This window comes from Chrysochloris asiatica, unplaced genomic scaffold (genome assembly GCF_000296735.1).
Source record: "Chrysochloris asiatica unplaced genomic scaffold, ChrAsi1.0 scaffold00034, whole genome shotgun sequence".
NCBI lineage: Eukaryota > Metazoa > Chordata > Mammalia > Afrosoricida > Chrysochloridae > Chrysochloris > Chrysochloris asiatica.
The window spans coordinates 5,448,269-5,461,707 of record NW_006408552.1 but is presented as its reverse complement, the minus strand read 5'-3'; the positions used below and the strand labels follow the sequence as shown (position 1 = coordinate 5,461,707).

The following is a 13,439-nucleotide window of genomic DNA, read 5'->3' as shown; positions in this document are numbered from 1 at the left end:
TGAAGAAACACAGACACACCCAAGCTGAGGGGTAGCCTGCGCAATAACTGAGCCGCTCACTTCAAAATGTAGAAGTTGAGAAAGATGAAAACAGATTGATTAAAAGTGTTCTAGATTAAAGAAGAAAAAGGACCGTTGACAAGAAATCACAAATTGGCTCCTGGACCCTAAAAACCTATCACTGAGGAAGTCTGGAGTAATGGGAATGAAGTCATGGGGTGGGCACTGCTGGTGGAGTAACTGGTTTCCTGGTTCCGACACATCTGCACTATGGTTATGTAAGAAAATGGTCTTGACTTCAAGATAAAAACCGCACTACAGTATTTAGGGGTATACTTTATCAAAACACTGTGTCTACAATTTACTCTCAAATGATTCAGGAAATGTATGTTCAGAGAGAGAAAGAAAGAGAATCTCAGTGAAGAAATAGAGGAGCTGCTGGTATCTCTTAAAGGGGAACCTACTGTAAATTTGAAATTATTTCAGAATTAAAACTTAAAAAGGAAAAAGAAAGAGCTGAGCTCATAACATCTTTATGGACTTTATCTGGCCATGGCCCCCTGGATCTAGGGGCCTCCTGATGAGTGGGGGACTCAGGGCAGACATTTCCCCAGACCCCCAGTGTAGGTTTTTGTTGTTAAATGCCATCAAGTCAGTTCTGACTCATAATGACGCTGTATAGGGTTTCCAAGGAGCGGCTGGTGAGTTTGAACTGCCAACCTTGAGGTTCAGTGCTTTATCCTACAGTGCCACACTAGGTGGGAATATTTTTCAGCCTCTGTGGGAGTGCATCCTATTACAGGGGATCAGACTGTATATCTGGCACCCTAGGGTTCCCTTCCTAAGGGACAAGATGGTCCCGTAGAGCCCATGGGCAGCGCAGATCCCTATCTGGACTGAAGGAGAAGGGGGTGAGCTGACTGTAAGGGATAGGGAGAGCCAGAGGTGGGCTCACATGTTTTTCAAAGGGTGCACATACACCGCGGACTCAGACGGGGCAGATTGAGATGTCAGCCCTCACCCCATCCCAGGGGTGCCATGAGGGGGGCTTCCGGCAGGGGAGGGACTCCCACTACTCACGTAGTGCTGGCTGGGCACGAATCGCTTCTCGAAGCCCAGGAGGGCGATGTGGCGGATGAAGGTGTCTCCCATGGTGGATGGCGGGACTGTGGGCCTTTTTGCTCCCTGCCGCTCCCAGTCGGGCCTTAAATGTGTTGGAAAGAAGAAGTTACCTCTGCCGGGGACTGGCTGGGTGTGTGTGTGGGGGGTGGTGGGGGGGTGGTTGTTGGGTGCTGTAAGGGCTTTGCTTCTTCTTTCAGTTTCTGGGGAGTGTTCAGGATGGAAGTGGGGAGCCACACACACATACACACACACACACGCACACACGTGCAGGACTGAGCGTGACCCTGGACCCTGTCCTCATAGCTGTTTCTAGAACACACTGCCTTCTCTGACCTCAGGGCTTTTGCACCTACTCTGCCTCCATGAACCTTCTTCCCCACATACTGTGCTCAAATGCATCTTCCTTGACATCAAGTAGTAGAACTTCACACCTCCAAATCCATTTCCATCTTTACTTTTCTCCAGAGTCTTCATGTTAAGTGCTGTCGAGATAGCTCTGACTCATAGTGACCTATAGCCAACAGAATGAAATAGTGCCCGGTTATGGGCCATCCTCACAATTATGTCCGATCCCATCATTGCCATCATTGGATCAATCTGTCTTTTTTGCTGAACCTCTACTTTACCAGGAGTCCTGGTGTGGTGCTGTAGGATAAGCACTGGACTGCTAACCACAAGGCTAGTGGTTCAAAGGCACCAGCTGATCCTTGGGGACCTTATATGGGGGTTGCTATAAGTCAGAATTAAGGAGCTCTGGTAGCGTAGCGGTTATGAATCGGGCTGCGAACCACAAGGTCAGCAGTTGGAAACTACCAGCTGTTCCGCGGGAGAAAGATGAGGCTTTCTGCTCCCGTAAAGATTTACAGCCTCAGAAACCCTGTACAGGGTCCCTATGAGTCGGAACCGATTCCACGGCACATAACAACAACATAAGTCAGAATTGACTCGACAGCACTTAACAAAAATAACAACTTTACCAAGCATGATGTCCTTCTCCGAGGACCTGGTCCCTCCTGAGGACATGATGTATATCCATTGTTCCTGTGAAGGAGCATTCTGGCTGCACTTCTAACAAGATTCATTCACTCATCTGGTAAACCAGTAGTATCGTCGACACTGCAGCTCAAATGAATCAATTGTTCTCCAGTCTTCCTCATTCATTGTCCAGCTTTCATGTGTATATGAGGCCATTGAAAATACCCTGGCTTGGTTCATGTGTACCTTAGTGACATCTTTGCCTTTGAACGCTTTCAAGACATCTTTTGCAGCAGATTTGTAAACACCATTTAATTTCTTGACTGCTGCTTCCCTGAACATTGATTGTGGGTCCAAATAAAATGAAATCAAAGAGGAAGACCTCCAACGAGATGGATTGGCCAAGTGGCAGCATGGATGGACTCAAGCGTGGCAACAGTAATGAGGTTGGCCCAGGATCGGGCAGTGTTTCGTTCTGCTGTGCATAAGGTCGCTGAGTCGGTACTGACTTGATGGCACCTAACAACAATCTTTTGTCCATTTATCATGATGTTTGCTTACTGGCCCATTAGCATTGATTTTTGTTTTCTTCTTTTTTTTGAGGTATACTCCATACTGAGGACTTCTGGTGAGGCACTATAGAGACACACTGGACTGCAGACCACAAGTTCGGCTGTTCACACCCACCAGCTGCTCCTTGGAAACCCTATACAGGGTCGCTATGGGTCGGAATCGACTCGATGGCACTTCACAACAACAACAGTTACCTTTGCTGCAAATAAATCCATGAATGTGATGGAGCATGGTGGTGATGATGAAGGTGGGTGTGTGCCACAGAATTGGTTTCAAACTTATAGCGACCCTGTATAGGGTTTCCAAGGAGCGGCTCGTGGGTTTGAACTGCAAACTTTGCAGGTAGTAGTTCAGTGCTTATCAGAAAGCCTCGTCTTTCTCCTACAGAGCAGCTGGTAGATTTGAACTGCTGACCTTGCAGTTAGCAGTCCAACTCACAGTCCGTCAACCTTCTAGGGCTCCTAATGGTGGAATATACACAGGACAAAACTCTGAATGTTTCTTAGATAATATCAAATGCCTTGAGGGAATGAGTTGCTGGGTCTGGGGGCTCAGACCATAGATAGTTTCAGGGAACACCATGGTCAGTTAGCATAGGAATAAAAAAAAATATACATATATATATATATGTATGTTTTGTTTTTTTTTAAAGGGAGAGGTGCAGGATCCATTCCGTCTGTTCTGAAAGAGAAAGGCACATCTTTCCACTGTCCCTTGCCTGCCTCTGAGGTCACCAGCGAGGTGGTCCTGGCTTATCCTCTCCATTGATGATACAGGATGTCCCCACACAGAATTGCTGCGGGGGGACAGACCCCAGCAGGTGCTCTGTGGGGACTGTGGTGCGGAAGCAAGGTGCTGGTGATCCCTGGGCCATGACAGTGATAGAAAAGCCAACTACGTGATGTGCCCACTTTCTGAGAATTACTCCAGCCCCACGCATGGAAGAGGAGTCCTGGTGTGATGCTGTGGGTTAATGCGCTGGACTGCAAGGTCAGTTTGAATCACAAGGTCAGTGGTTCAAACTCACCATCAGCTCCTCGGAAATACTATGCGATGGAACCGTCTCGACGGCACTTAACAACACGCATGGAAGCTGGGTGGTGATGGCATCATTCCATGACTATCTTCCCTCACTCGGCTCCACGTCTGAAGGCTATTGCCAAAGGCAGGGCTCAGACCTTTGCCTCTCAATGGCTGTTCATCAAGTAATCCCTCTCTGTCTCTGGTCTTCCCTGTCCCCAAGCTGGGCTGCCCAGAAGGTCCCAGCACTGAAACTAGCCACACAGCCTTGTTCACCTGGGCGGGTGGAAGAAGCCTGCTTCGTGGGCCAAGCAGAACCCTCCAGGGTACTGTCATTGGCCCCTGACACTTCCTTCCCTGTGGACTTTCCACTATTGTGTAACTGTCTTGCCCAGGGAGGGCCAGCTGAGTCTCCGAGCTGTGTCCCCAGGTTCCCCCAAGCTTGCAGCCCACCCCAACCCACGCCTTGCTTCTCCAGATGTGCCCAGCAGACCGAAGGCCTCTCTCTGCCCTCTTGTCAGACTGAGGCAACACTTATCTTCATGCATGGATGGAACAAGCAGGGGACTAGATGAGGGAAGAAAACAAAGAATGAAAAGCAGACATGGAGGAGGAAATGCATGAAAGGTTCTTTAATAAGGAGTCCTGGTGTGACACTGTCGGATAAGCACAGAACTGCTAACTATAAGAGTGGTGGTTCCTCGGAAACCGCATTAAGTCAGAATAGACTGGATGGCGCTTCACAACATTGTGAAATAGAGAAAACGGAAGAAAAATGTAGTTTAACTAATTCTTGTAAAACTGTCATTATAAAGCAGACACCTAGGTGTTAGAATACCAGAGCCTTGAATCCTCCTATGTCTAACAGAAAGCATACATCCCTCGTGAGGTACCTTATACTTGTGACCACATCTTATGGTCATAATGAGTCTGTCAGGTTGGGTCTATTATCGCCCTTTTGTAGATGGGGAAACTGAGGCACAGAGAGGGGAAACAAGTTGCTGGTTAGGGCAGAAGTGGGATTTGAACTCAGTCTGGACCTCAAGCCCACACTCTGAAGCACTGGGCTTCCATCTTGCTCTTGAACATGGGGGGTGGTGGGCTTTTGAGGCAGGAGCCAGTATTCAGGAAGGTCCAGCCCCCAGGCCAGGCTTGGCCTCTCATTTGTGCCCTTTTCCTTTCTCAGGAACTTGGGTCTTCCCTACATGGGCTGAGCTGTCCAGTTCCATAACCAGGAAATCCTAGAGGCTGGGCCAGTGGGGGCATTTGTGTCTGCATGTGAGGCTGGGCCCTGCCCTCTTGGACCTCTTTGAGAGAGAGAGAATTGCAGGATTCCTGGGTTGGGATAAACCGTCTGTTACTAAGGGACAATTCTTGATCAAACTGAAAGCCTCCCTGCTGTCAGATCCCCATACCAGTCCTCAGGCCAGCCCCTGGGACCCCACTGAGCACGGGGAGACATGTGGCAGAGCTCGGATGGGTGGTGTCGCCTTGGGCTGGTGCAGGGACAGCTCAGCGTTGGGTGGGCTCTGCCCAAGGCTGGGTGGATCTACGGGTTGGACTGTGGCCACTTTCAGTAAACACTGACTTTTTTCAGGCCAGGCCAGGCTGAGGGCAGTAATCAAAGCATAGAGCTGGCCTCAGGCAACACTTGTGTGACAGACAAGGAAGCTCTCGGGGGCAGGCCCCACTCGGGCTGGGAAGACCCCAGGGACTGGCCTTTTTGTCCTCAGCAGCCACTTCCTGGTTAACAGTGTCCTGACTGAGCTCTGGTAAGTTATTTGAATAAAAACAATCACAGATGTTAAATACACGCTGCCACTGTTGGGGGTTTGGTGGTTTAAACTCTGTATTCCAGTGAGAGGATGGGGCTTAAGAGACACACAGCAGTCAGCTGGCAGCGGGGACTGTCAGAGGAGAGGTATCTCTACCCCTTCCCAATGAAGATGATGGGGGACAGAGGGGACCCTTCACACCACCTTGCAGTGCCCCATCTCACATAAGCAGGGCTTGAAGCCTCGTCTCTTGAACAACAAATGGAACTCTAGGATCATCGACTTCAGAATTTGCTCCAGCTTCCTGGATACACACTGGGGGGAGGGGGCTGCTGCTCCAACATGGTTCTCCTTAACAACTGTCCAAAAGACATTGATGGTGTCCTTATCAGTTTCCTAGTGGATTTTAGTTCACCATAATAGAAGGGGAGGACAAACCCACTATACATCACAAAGCATCCAATCCACAGACCCAGTAAGCTTCCGGAGGCGGGTCTTCCCACAGCCCTTGCTAGAAGAGTGGGGGCACTTGTGTTCAGACCGGCAGGCACTGCTGCAGGCAGTTACTCTAGGGCACTGGGAGGCTTTAAATGAGCAGTTTGGAGACTCCTGTAGAGTGCCCTCCACTGATCTACTCTTGCTTCTGGGAAGGAAGCCAGGCAGGAAACACCTTGACAAACTGCTGTTGCATCAGATCTTGTTTTCAGGGCTGTTTCCTGACACTTCCTCAAAATAAAACCACAAGGTGTGTGTCTTGGATGTGGGGAGGACAGGAAGGTGAGGTAACACATCAAGTTCACCATGAGGGTAGGGAAGCTAAGGAAACCCAGTTCCAGTGTGAAGATGGCCACATGGTCTTTTGTTTCTTGCCACCATACTTGGGGACACATGATTTCCACCACCAGTCACAGCTGCTTTCCAATTCTGCCCTTTCAAGGAGGCGCTTCAAGTGTAGGCAACTGATCATCCAAATGGCAAGGGAAGCAACACTCTGGTCATTTACAGGTTCAGAAAGTGCAGGGACGGGTTGTTACATCAAAGAAAGCAACCTCCTTCCTAAAACCCTGCCCTTCTCCCCGCCCATGACAAAACATCTTCAGAATTCAAGTCCAGAAAAAGGGCATCCACTAGGGAAGCTGGGCATGCCACGAGGCACTTTCAGGAGATGCCAATGCCTGTCCAAGCCCCCTGAGGTTATTCAGACTAGGGATCAAGTGTGGTAGTGAGACTGGGGAAGTCTCATCACGCTACTGGACTCTGATCTCTGAGAAAAAGCCGCAGTGGAAATGAGGGCGGAAGGAGGCTCAGCACAGCCAAACTGCTGAGGTGGGAGCTGCCTGCCATCCACAGTTGGATGCACAGAGGGGTAAAGATTGGGGTTCAAGTCCTGACCACTGCTCCGACGCTCCAAGGCAACTGCACGGCTGTCTGCTTCACTTCATGGAGGTGATGAGCTGTGAAGCCGGTTCTGACTCATAGCGACCCTGCATAGGGTTTCCGAAGCTGTCGATATTTATGGAAGCAGAAAGCCCCATTTTTCTCCCGAGGAGCGGCTGGTAGATTTGAACTGCTGACTGTGTGGTTAAAAGCTCAGAATCACTATGCTACTCAGGTTCCTTTCAAAACTATTTTAGCACAGCCAGTACGTTTAACCTCGCTTTACGTATCAGATGATTTAAATCAGTGAAGATCAAGGTATTCCATAGTGTTGACTTGAGATGGCACACTTGCGTGCATTAAGTCTAGGTGACCCAGAGAAGTACAAGAGCTTCCAGTGTTGGCACCTGACGCCCAGGGCAGAGACTGCGCAGGGAAGTGATTCAGCTCCAACACGACTGAAGGCCGGCAGCTTGGAATGGGGTTTAGCACTTAGCCCAACTCAGTTCACAGTATTTGTGATTCAGATGTAGACATTCCTTTGATTTTATTATTTCTGGTGAAAATGTATACATGATTAATGGTTTGAGCCTGGAATCTAAGGGCATCTTTACCTTCAGAAGGCTGTGTGCAGTCAGAGCCTGGACGTAAGTTCAGGCACCTTCCTCAATAACTTGACACGTGATGACTTGGAGAAAGCAGGGAAGAACAATCTCCCACTCCGGGATTTACCCACAATGTAATTGGGGCACCAGGGTTATCATCCCAAGGGCCCCAGAAGCAATCCTGTGAGCTTTCCTCATCTGTAACTGTCCCTTGTGGCTTCCGTAGTCTGACCTCCTCCTGCGATGAACTCATCCACTGCCGAACATGATTTCCTGATGAATCTCCTTTGCTTCCCTATGTGCTATAAATTAGCCACTTAGATGTGACTTCCTTGGGCACCATTATGGCTGCTGGCTCATAGTCTCCCTCATGTGGAGACTATGACTTTAAAGGGGTCTCCATAATATACATTGGAGCACTGGTGTGGTGCTGTGGGTTAATGCGCTGGACCGCAAAGTCAGTTTGAATTGCAAGGTTGGTGGTTCAAACTCATCAGCCACTCCTTGGAAACCCTGTACAGGCTCACAATGAGTAAGCATAGTGATTACGAGTCAGACAACTAACTTCAATATCAGCTGTACAAAACTACCAGTCGTGCTGAAGAAGAGGAAACCCTATGAGTTGGAACTGACTCCACACCACACCACCACCACAATATACACTTGGGAGTCCTGGTGTGGCATTGCAGGATAAGTACTTGACCGTAAGGTTGGCTTAAAGTGCAAGGTCAGCAGTTCAAACTCACCTGTTCCTCCTTGGAAACCCTATACAGGGTTGCTATGCGTCAGAACTTACTCACCAGCACCTAACACAACATACATTTGAATTTGGGGTCTTCTATCCCCTAAAACATAACCAGCTTCCAAAAGCGTTTGAATATGGTCACAAAATGTGTGTCCCCGGTTATCTACAGCACTGCTTGGCAAAATAAGTCAGACCTTGAAAGACTGTTGAATCAGGGAGTTGACAGGTGATACCTCATTCCTGAATCCTGCATTTACAGACCCACCCAGTCACCAAAAAGAAAACGGCCCTGCCGAGGTAGAACAAGGCTCCCAAGTGTCCAGTGTTCATAGGGACTTTATGGGGTACAAACACTAATAACAAGAATGAACTTGATTGATTTTGTAGTCCAGTCTTTACCGAGCCTTTGTTTTAATGGTTAACTTCAACCATCCCCCTCCTCAGAGAATTTAAGAATGAATTTCCTATAACTCTATCCAGTAGATGAAGGCTTCTTATTGTCCATTGTCACTGGACTCCCGAGGGCATTACTGCTGTCCTTTTTTAACATGCCCTCAGCCCTGACCCCATGGCCAGTAGGGAAACAAGTGGGTAAGTCACCCCTGAGGAAGCAGTGGCGCCGCCAGGACCACAGGAAGGGTTCATTGGACTGAGCACCACCTCGAGTCTGCAGTGGAGGACAATGCAGCCACGTCTGAGGCTCAGCGCTGTGGGGAGAGGTTGGGCCTGTCTGCTGCATAGGAGATGCAGTGGGGTAGGAGAGGGGAGTACTAACACGTGAAAAAGTCACCGTGTGGGAGACGTCACACTGATTCTGTGGGGCTCTCTCCTGGGCACATTTGAGGGCATTTTAAGTGAACGTTTTCATCTATGTGTGTTTTGTACTGTTCACTGTCTTCATACAGTGTGTATGCACATACACAAGTATATATACAGATATGGAACAAAATACACTAAACTGATGGGGAGCTTGGATACAGTTCCCTGGTAACCCTATCACCACACAAATCTGTATTCAAATGAGTGGTATAGTGGACCACGTCTAAGGAGAATGGGGGGCCGTCTGATGCTGTCCTGTGTACTGCAGAGTGGACCACGTCTAAGGAGAGTGTAAGGCCGTCTGACTCTGGATGGTGGATGCAGTTCTCCGGGAGAAGGCAGACAGGTGGGGAGGGTCGTTGTAAAGACGCTGCACAGGAAAGAGGGTCTACCAGCTGCCCACTCGTCATTGTGCTGACTGGCAGGTCCCAGGTGAATGCCCATGTGTTCCCTGAACACAGGACGGAGTGGAGGCCAGGGGCTCTACTGTAGAGGGGTATGGGAGACGCCCTGACCTCCAAATCCTGCTTCAGCTGCTCTCCATTCCCAGGTGACACGTCCCATATAGAAAGCTGGGGGCTCCACTGGATGAGCCCAGTGGTCTTAGAAACACCGCACTAATGCTTGGAACAGCGCGGCCCCTAAACCTCTTAGGACCGCCTATCACCGAACCACCCAGGAATTTCCCCAGACATAATCAGGAACACATCTTAGAAGAAATGAGTTAGTGTGTGGAAGGCATGGATGGATTTTATTGATTACCCTATATCTACAATTTAATTTGAGGTAAAATATAAGCAACACATAAAAATGCCTATTTCTGCTACCATGTAATATAATTCTCCATTGTGAATATTGTGATAAAGCTAATGAAAATTCTATGCCATCACATACTCTAGCTTTTCATATCGTTGGTATTTTACAACTCAGATCGTGTTTGAAATCTCAACACGTTAAGACCCTCCTACAAACGGGTTTGTAATTCTCTTGCTGAGCCCGTAACTCCCCACACTGGAATCTCAGTGTTACAAGTAGAAATAGAAGATAACCGGGGCAAAGGAAATCCGTGAGTGAGCCAGGCTGGAAGCGTGTTCCACAGAGCTCCACGCCACAACAGGTTAGTTACATGATAGCGAGACTTTAGTGTCATTCAGCTGCCTCAGTGCTCAGACCTGATGGGAACCTTTGGATACACCACGTACTTTATTTGGACACAAAGTAAGAGTGGCAGAGGTTCTAATTCGTCTGAAACCCACACGCTGCGGTACAGACCTCTTGCTGACTTGCTAGGTGATCCAGATGGGGGGTGTGTTTTAATGATGATTAAAAACCATAGGAAGCCTGGTAGACAGCTTAGGAAAAGGTTTAGTCAAATATACAGATACGGATTGTTCACCCAGCCATCAAGGAGAGTTGTGAACAAAGGAGCATCCAAATGATTTTTTTCCAATAGAAAAAACCTACAGAACTGAACTATCACAGGTGTTTTTTTCACTGCAGAAGCTGAGATGTTCCAGTAGGAGGTATCTTCACTTGACTGGAAAACAAACACCGGTGGCTGACGGCTCTGCCGATCCGTACAAAATCTGATGCAACTCGTCCCTGCCATGTTCCCTGTCGTTTCCCCACATTGCTGTAAAACCCTTATAATACATTCCAAAGTGAGCCAGCCGTTCCAAATCCAGTCATGCTGCTCTTTCATTCAATTCACAGAACTGCTGAAAAAGTAGACATTTCTATCTAAAAGTAGAAAAAAGGTTTGTATAGAAGGTACTTCTGTTATACAAGTCTATTACACAGCTTGGGGCGGTAACGGTCCGAAGAGCTCTTCTCAACCACTGATACTTTAGGCTAGAACAGGAGATAAAACAAACAAGCAGGAAGATTACAGGAACGGAACATTCATAAAGCTCTCAACTTGTAAATCTGGAGAAATTCACTTGGGCTGACATGTACTCGCAGAATGACGCACGTCACCAACCGACAGAGACGGTCAGTCCACTGTATCACCAGTCTGCTATGGGAACCCACAACTCCCTCCCAGACACTACACACTGAACTTCAGGGGCTTGGTTACACAGGGATGGAGAAGCAGGGTTCTCCCACTGTTGGTCTACCGCTGCCCATCACACTACCAGTCTGGGCAAGCTCAGGACATCTGCAATGACATGACTAGACTGGAAACTCTAACAGGCAAGCAGGTGCCGGCTGAGTGCAACCTGACAAGCAAGTCAGTGTAATGATACTGACTCTTAGTGAAATCTTATCATGAGCAAAAGGTTCACCCGTCTGCAACAGAAACAAACTCATTTTCCTCTCAAGGCAAAATACTCATTCAGGGTCAGAGCTCTCTGTTTGAATCTTCCCACTTGCCTTCTGCAGCCCTGAAAGCGGGTGGGCAGGCGGATGCAGGGAGAACCCAGTAACTTATGACTGTGCAAGTGAGGACAAATGGACACAGGAGAGGGGTTTACCCAAGGAGGGAAGATGTCTACCACGTCGGGTCTGGTTCTTGCTTGATCTGCGAGTTCCCATCAGTGTCCTTTATTTCTGCCAAGAGAGGTCAAAGGGCAGGGTCAGTTACACCACCAGCACAAGCTGCTCAGTTAGAAACCCATTCACAGCAAATGCTTCACTAAGAAGAGGCTTAGTTAGGAATGAAAATGATGACATCCTAAGCAGCCATACGATTTCTATGTATATAAAGGACAGACACACTCTCCTTGTCATATAGTCATTGGACTGTTCCAGAATTCACAAAGAGTCATCTGAGGAAAAGCGCAGAAGATCCCAGTTTCTATACACGGGGGCTTCAGACAGTTTGTGGGAAAACTCTATTAGCTTTCTTTGCAATGCGTGTTACGGCATTTTTTTATTTCTCAAGATGTGCACACTCAGGTATTCAGTTGCTAGGGTAACTCGTGGCTCCTAGGTATGAACAGGTCCTCCAATGGCTTGGGTTACAGACAACCTCACAGCTAGTGTGCCACACACACCAGGTATAAGATTAATTCTAACACCCCAAGCCCCTCCAAGAAAAGATGGGAGGGAGGGAGGGAGGCAGGGGCCGTAAGGCAGCATGGTTTGGGGAAGATCAACGCACCAGAAGGGAAGCACACAGAGGGAAGAAAGACGAGCTCGAGTCAACCTTCGTCAACTGCAGTTTCCACCTCAAGGATCAATTTCAATTTCATTTTCCCATGAACTTTCAAATCCCCCTTGTATAAACTGCAAATCCCTTTCAGCCCGAAATAAAAGAACAAAACCACCACGAGGCTCTAGTCAAACTAGCTTTAAGAACACAATTCACCCTTAGTCCCAATGAAAGTTTTAAGGAATTCAGATTTTAAGAAACTGGACGATCCTTTTACCTTCTGATGCGGGAACCTCCAACTGGCTGGGCTCCGAGGATTCTGGAGAGAAACACAGGAAGGTTTACTCCCACAGTTAAAGAGCCAGGAGAGAGTGAGAGAGAAGAAAGCGCCTCAGATGTCGTATACAAAGCACTAGGTAATCGCCACAGATTCACAGAAGGAAACACAATTATTATAACTATACAGTGAAAATTTCACTTGTCGGAAATGTATTCCGTTAGCACTCAGTCCTACCATGTCTCTGACACCAAAGCCAGAAGTTCCTTCTCGTGTCTGCCATTTCCCTCTTACAGAAGAGGAAGACAATGGGAGGCTCAGTTAGCTTACCCACTTGTTAACAAGGAACTTTTAAAAACCACAATGTGCACGTCTAGCCAATTTGAAAAACAAACATGACGCTGGCTGAGTAATTCAAGTGTCCAGCAACTGTTAGAAACTAAGGACAGTACCAAGGTTGAAGTTGAGTGGCATTCATTCTGAGATCTCAGTCTTGGGCTTCCTGACATTATGCCTGATCCATGACTGTGGGCTCACATGGCAGGTGCCCAGGCTTCCAAACATGGAGTCGCAGACAGAAAGATGGAGAGAGAAAGTGTGTGTGTGTGGTGTGTGCTCGCCCGCACACCATGTAAGCAGCTTTCCTCAGGGCTGGGTAATGTCACCCATGAAGCTACAGGAGGAGATACGACCCTGCCATCTATTCTGCTCCGTTTACCTTGTATCACGGGGCCTTCGGACTCAGTCTGATCAACCAGCTCTGAAAACAAAGCAGATTCATTAAGTCTTGACAATTTTGTGGTTGTTACACACGAAAAGCATTTTTATATATAAAGGGACTAAAGAAGTTCATGGGGAAATTCCATTATCTTTTCATTCCAGTTTCCTGAACTTTTTGAAGTTCCCCTGCCCACTCTCCATCCTCATGACCCAAGTCCAACATAACAGGCAGTATTTTACTGAAATTTAATAGGATTTATAGCCCACTGTACCTAGAGAATAAAATTCCTAGCATTTTCAACATAAACTAAGGGGCAGGCAGGCTTAAAATTTAACA

General features: G+C 47.9%; 2 protein-coding genes across 6 annotated transcripts in view; both read right to left on the bottom strand.

Moving 5' to 3' along the window:
• The window catches only part of NCF1 (neutrophil cytosolic factor 1), a 20,534-nt gene extending 19,382 nt beyond the window's left edge, over positions 1-1,152 (bottom strand). The window contains exon 1 of the mRNA XM_006859714.1: positions 1,081-1,152. Within this exon, the coding sequence (XP_006859776.1) occupies positions 1,081-1,152 (72 nt within the window). The remainder of the gene's footprint in view (positions 1-1,080) is intronic.
• Positions 1,153-11,502: 10,350 nt separating this feature from the next.
• The window catches only part of GTF2I (general transcription factor IIi), a 97,599-nt gene continuing 95,662 nt past the window's right edge, over positions 11,503-13,439 (bottom strand). For all 5 annotated transcript variants that reach the window (XM_006859709.1, XM_006859711.1, XM_006859712.1 and 2 more), the window contains 3 exons: positions 13,101-13,142; positions 12,383-12,424; positions 11,503-11,561 (listed from right to left, as the gene is read on the bottom strand). In XM_006859709.1, coding sequence (XP_006859771.1) covers positions 11,503-11,561; positions 12,383-12,424; positions 13,101-13,142 — 143 coding nt within the window. The remainder of the gene's footprint in view (positions 11,562-12,382; positions 12,425-13,100; positions 13,143-13,439) is intronic.